Source organism: Anticarsia gemmatalis, chromosome 22, assembly GCF_050436995.1.
Source record: "Anticarsia gemmatalis isolate Benzon Research Colony breed Stoneville strain chromosome 22, ilAntGemm2 primary, whole genome shotgun sequence".
Taxonomy (NCBI): domain Eukaryota; kingdom Metazoa; phylum Arthropoda; class Insecta; order Lepidoptera; family Erebidae; genus Anticarsia; species Anticarsia gemmatalis.
Genome location: NC_134766.1, coordinates 8,978,941 through 8,984,859, shown reverse-complemented (window position 1 = coordinate 8,984,859; position 5,919 = coordinate 8,978,941). Strand labels below are relative to the sequence as shown.

The 5,919-nt window shown below is 36.8% G+C and overlaps 1 protein-coding gene across 1 annotated transcript; it reads left to right on the top strand.

Moving 5' to 3' along the window:
- The first annotated feature begins 513 nt into the window (after positions 1-513).
- Positions 514-5,540, top strand: LOC142982825 (uncharacterized). The gene is made up of 7 exons (XM_076129509.1): positions 514-872; positions 1,971-2,169; positions 2,683-2,779; positions 3,123-3,296; positions 3,714-3,863; positions 4,252-4,472; positions 5,177-5,540. The coding sequence occupies exons 1-7, from the start codon at positions 566-568 to the stop codon at positions 5,538-5,540; spliced, it is 1,512 nt and encodes a 503-aa protein (XP_075985624.1). The 5' UTR covers positions 514-565.
- The last annotated feature ends 379 nt before the right edge of the window (positions 5,541-5,919 follow it).

Below are 5,919 nucleotides of genomic sequence, written 5' to 3'. Positions count from 1 at the left end.
TGATATAATTTACCCACTGCTATAATAATAATTATATTATTTAGTTAAACACATTTTGAATTACAGCTAAAACGGATTTTTTCATGGTCCGATGTTTTTTCTGGTAAGTTTTTCACTAAAGTTTAAAAATCTTACTATCTTACTAATATTATAAATGCGAAAGTTTTGGAGACGGATATTTGGATGTTACGGCTTCACATGGTATCTATTGAAAGGATTTTGATGAAACTATTTCTTGAGAGATGGACGCGGACTAATCCGCAGTCGGAAGAAAATTTATCATAATCGAATTAAAATACCTAGATTAAAACTATCTAACAGAAGAACACCCCGAAGCGACAACAAGGTTTATTTAAATTTATTGATTAAACAGTTGGATATAATGTACGTAAAACAAAACATCTAATTGAATAATCCCAAACCCGACTGCATTATCTACACAGTTCCACATAACTCCAAAAATCTCATCGACTTTACGACATCCCATAAAACAAAATGCATAAACGTTATCTCGAACCATACAATTCCATTATTAGAAAACATTTCCAATAAAAATGTAGCTACAATGAAACCGAGTAACAAATTTTTACTATATATTGTACAAAATATAATTCTAAGTGTAGTTTTAAATGCTGAAATGATTACTGTAGAAGTAAAACCAGAGATTTTGCACAAAAGGGATTTAGTTCCTGAAGAGGTGTCTTTGTATGAGCATAAACCTAAGTTCAGTGTGCAAATAGACGCAAGGCCTAGTGAAGAAGTACGTAATGATGGATCGGATATACAAGCGTTGTTGGAAGAGAAATATAAGTTTAGAAACGATGAGAGTTCGACGAGGTTTAAGATTGCTAGTGATAAAAGAGGGTATCCAGGTAAGGGTATTTTAAAGACTTTAATAGCCCTGCTGTATGTGACATTGAAGATTTCCAAAGAACTCCTGTAGATTTATAGTCTCCTAGTAATGTTTTCCTTTATTACACGTCACAACAAAGATGATTTGAACAACTTACTTGTACCTTCAGTTTGACCTTCAATCTTCATAAGAAACCAAGATTTCTACCTAATTATCACAGGTTTATTCATTGCACCTAAGAAATCGGAATAATTCATTTAAAAATGACACATACAAGTCCTCTAGAGAACTAGTTTATCTAGCAGTTAGATTGATATTAATAACTATTATAATAGAGTAACTTTGGAAAATAATTTGTTGGATTTTGTCTTTTACTCCTGCCGAAAAAAGTGTCATATTTTTATAAAAGGTTTTGAAGATGTAAGCAAATAATCATTGTTATCATATCACACGTGCAGTCGTGCACGCTTGCACTTTATTGCACGTGAACACATACGTGCACGTATCAATCACGTGTTGAATCAAGCCATTGAAGATAAGGGCATAAAATAGATGATAACATTTAAAGGGAAAGATTTTATCTAATTAAAACACGCAATCCTAAACAATTACATGGTACACTTCTCAAATGCCCGGCAATATTCTCGCCTCCAATTACATATGGCCTTATTACATGGGACTAACTTTGAAAACGGCGAAATTTGAGTGTATTTATAAGACTTCGAGTATAACAGGTTTGATGTTACAAAAGAAAATGCATTGTTTATCCATGTCTTAGAATCAAAACAAAACATCGCACGTGATAATCATAAATTGCTAAAATAGGAACGCGTAATTTACAAAGATCTGTGGATAGAGCTATCTTAAAAGGCAGTCTTAGAAAAAGAATGATGACCTTTTTTTTGGGGATTGTTTTATGCATATACTACACACTGGGTGGGGTGCAGGGTAATGTGGGACTCTCCCGCCATAAGGGCGAGCATACCCACTAACCCACCACGTGTGTCTTCATTTCCGCTTGGCGGTGTGCAGCGGAAAAACTGTCGAAGCATGCACTGCAAGCCGCACGCCTCGCGGTTAAGAATGATGGCCTAGAACATTTTTTATGTCTTTCCAGTATTCCCAGAAAGCCACGACGAACGTCACATAGCGTGGGCATTCCGTTCGTATGCAGTCCGTCGTATCGTGGGCGGCATGGAGACGAGTATCAGCATGTATCCTTACAACGTGGCCATCAGCAGAAACGCCAAGCACTGGTGCGGTGGCTCCATCATTGATGAGCAGTGGGTGCTTACTGCTGGACATTGTTTGGAGTCGTGAGTATTATGTCACTGTAAAGACACAGCAGGTTAAATAAAGTTTCTAGATAGATTAAATATTTCCAGGTCTAGGTACTCACGATCTAGGGAAAGTAGGTTTGAATCCAGTTCTTATACTATACAATCCTTAACTCTATCGGATTCAATATAGTGCTAAAACTTAGTATTATGGGCACTGGGTATTTATTTATCCTAATATTTTATCCGTTATCTATATCTATACTAATATCTGTACTAATATAATAAAGCTGAAGAGTTTGTTTGTTTGTTTGTTTGAACGCGCTAATATCAGGAACTGCTGGTGCGATTTAAAAAAATCTTTCAGTGTTAGATAGCCCATTTACCGAGGAAGGCTATAGGCTATATAACATCACGCTACGGTCATTAGGAGCGGAGTAGCAACGAAAAATGTTACAAAAACGGGGAACATTTTGACCCATTCTCTTAGATGACGCAAGCGAAGTTGCGCGGATCAGCTAGTTAGATATAAGAGTACTATTTACTTTGCAGTGCATTCGACGGTGACAAGAAAAAGTTGACTCCGTTCATTATCAGAGCTGGGAGTTCGTTCCACAACAGAGGAGGCTATCAGGCACGAGTTAATAAAGTAAGAAACAAGTCAAATAAGATATCCCATGTTAATAATTCACTTAAAAAGCGATTTCTTTTGTTTCTTATATATTGAAATTTAACGTAGGTAGGTGAGGAATTTTACGAACAGAGAATGGACGAAATGACAAGACTAAACATTTATTTTGAAACGGTATTGAACCCACTACCTCCCGATTTAGAGTTATCGATTTCTGATAAAAAAAAATAGACTCATGCTCATTGTTTGTTTCGTAGATCACAACAAAGCTAAATAAAAACAAGAAAAACTACAGCTGCAACTTGCATAATTATTGGGCTTAACGTAATCATATTTATTAATTATGCATATAATTTTTCAGGTGTTCTTCCCACACGAGTACGTGCCAGGTAACGCAGACTTCGACTACTCGCTCCTCCGTCTGGACAGACCGATGCCTATCGGCCGCAACATCGCCGTGCTCAACCTGCCGTCCAAGGACTATCTCATGAAGGAGAGCGATATACTCATTGTGACTGGGTGGGGGAGTACTGATGTGAGTACCAGTTTGACTTAGAAACTATTTGGTACTTCAACTCGCCAAATGGTTTGTGGTCCGTAGTGTATGCAGCTGCTAATCATTATGTCATTGTCTTAGTTTAAATTCGATTGTAGAGTTCAGGAAGGTGGTAACTGATTACATTTCTGATAGAATATTAGTCTTTTTTTTTGTAATAGGAGAATAATGTTCCGGGCACGATACCGAACTCCGGGCTACTATTGACAATATTCCAACAAAATATCAAATAAACCAGCACTAATACTTTGCCCGGCTGCTTGATTTGGGAATCAAACTCGAAATCTTAAGATCAGCTGTGGCATCCACAAACCATAATATACCCTCAAAAACTAAATATCAAATCAAATCATTTCAAATCAAATCATTTATTGCGATATTTTCATTTATCCTTAGGAGTCAGGCTACGGTCACATTCCTGACCGTCTGCGTTTCGTGCCTGTCCCAGTGATGACTCTGGACGACTGTCAGAAGTCGTACCGCTTTTATATCACGCAAAGGATGCTGTGCGCTGGATACGCTACTGGAGGGAAAGATGCTTGCAATGTGAGTAGAAAGAATCATTACTGTTTATTATTGAGACAATTTGATGCCAGTTATCACCCCGGGGTATTATAGTAGTACTGGGAATATAACACAAATCCGTACTTTCAGTATAATTTTTATCCATAAAAAAGCCGGTCCTATCTCTGTTTGTTATCATGTTTCTTTCGGCTATACAACCGAACCTATTTTGATGAAACGAAGCATGTGATTCTTGAATCTTCAAGTCAAGCATAAACAACGTAAGTATGCGTAGCAATAATTACACACAACGGGGAAATTTGGAATGAAAGAGGGAAGCCGTTGCAAAGCCATTGCACACATTAAGCATTAACAAAATATATATTATTGTCTGAATTAAAGTGAACTTAAAATTGTAATTCATCATCAGCACGACTCCGGCGGTCCAGCAGTCCGAGACGGCGTTCTCCTCGGCATCGTCTCCTTCGGCGGCAAGCAGTGCGGCGACCCGCGCTCCCCCGGGGTGTACTCCCGCGTGTCCGAGGTCACCGAGTGGGTGGAGGAGACCATCACCAGCAACGAGGCCTACACCGTGGCTGAACTTAAACCCAAGATCGATAAGGCTCGGCAGAGAGAGAAGGAATTACAGAAGTAAGTCTAACTAACAAATGTGAAAGGAGTTCTCTAACCGTCTCTGATGTACATTTAGCGGTAGTTTATCTATTCAAGCGTTTAAGTTCATAGAAACATGGCAGTTAGAATAGATAAACTACTGCTAAATGTACTGAACTTAAATTATTAACACTTTTGCCGGTCGACTAATTTTATTTTTGCACGCTAAGCGCGTTCTAGATTCAATAGCACATCTATTCAGGATTTATTTGCAAAAAACGGATAAAAAAAAGCCTTAATTTGTGATCACAGCATCAAAAACTAAGAGCGTAAATCGCTTTCTTAAAAAACACACAAAATGGCCAATATCTCAAAAACTATGATACTTGTGCCAGAGGTAAATTTTAATTTTTAGAGCAGTCGGGAAGTCGCCCATCTGCTGGTAAAGGATTATCCATTATTTACGCCACACCCTGTATATTATTATGTTTTTGTTGTACAGACTTGTGTATAATTTAGATAGGATTTTTAGTATATTTTTATTTGAGTGCGAAACTGAGTAGCACGAAGTCAAAAATACATGTTTGTACGTAATGTAACCAGCCAACGGTTTTGCTAGAAATTGATGTTAATAAAAACAGTTTAAATGAAATATGAGCGACTACATTATTATCATTTTTTTTAAAACTAATAACAAATTAGTTATGCTATTCCTCTAAAAGTAAACAAACATTACCTTTCAGATTCAAAGCCCGCGTAGAAGACAAAAAGAACAAAATCAAGAACTGGTTACGCGAGACTTTAAAATCTCCTACATTTATTGAACTAGCTAAAAAGAAACTTGGAGGATCTGGCCTTCAATCACGAAGGAGTCTCTCTAATGAGGAACCGGATACAAACCTTGATGATAAAACGATGGATGAAATAAATTTAACTAATATGATTAATGATCGGATTATAGAAGGAGATGGTAGCGAGTCTGACCGACTGCTGAGAACCCTAGCTTTACACGAAGTGATGGTAGATGGCGCTAGTGATGAAATATTCCCGAAGAGTAGAGACAGCGCCAGTGTTGAGAGTTTCATCGCTTATATTAGTGATACGTGAATAAATTAAAAGTAAAATTTGTTTTTTATTATAATTTTAGCTGTATTTGTATGTGTTTCAAAAGAGATAAAACTGAATGATGAATACCCCAAAACTCCTAGTTGATTTATAATAGCCACAAGTTGTAAGACTTCAATATGCGTACATTGTTTCAGGCGTCTTTTTAAATAATGGCATAAGCATTTTGATGCCATTTAATTTTAAACTTTGTACTTATTTACTTACAGCTCCAGAATACATTAATATATACTAGCATGTATTACAAGTAAATAGTATGAGTATTAAGTACGAACGTCTTTCTCAAGTTTCAGATGATATTTAGAACAGCGACATCTTTATAACAATAGTTGAACTAATAGGTAATAACGCTTTGCCAGCT

What these genes read in the sequence shown, in the direction of transcription:
- LOC142982825 (XM_076129509.1), top strand. Translation starts at nt 566, where the DNA reads ATGAAACCGAGTAACAAATTTTTACTATATATTGTACAAAATATAATT. An exon ending in CTGGGTGGGGGAGTACTGAT is followed by an intron (nt 3,297 to 3,713) that starts GTGAGTACCAGT and finishes ATTTATCCTTAG; the next exon opens with GAGTCAGGCTACGGTCACAT. An exon ending in GAGGGAAAGATGCTTGCAAT is followed by an intron (nt 3,864 to 4,251) that starts GTGAGTAGAAAG and finishes ATTCATCATCAG; the next exon opens with CACGACTCCGGCGGTCCAGC.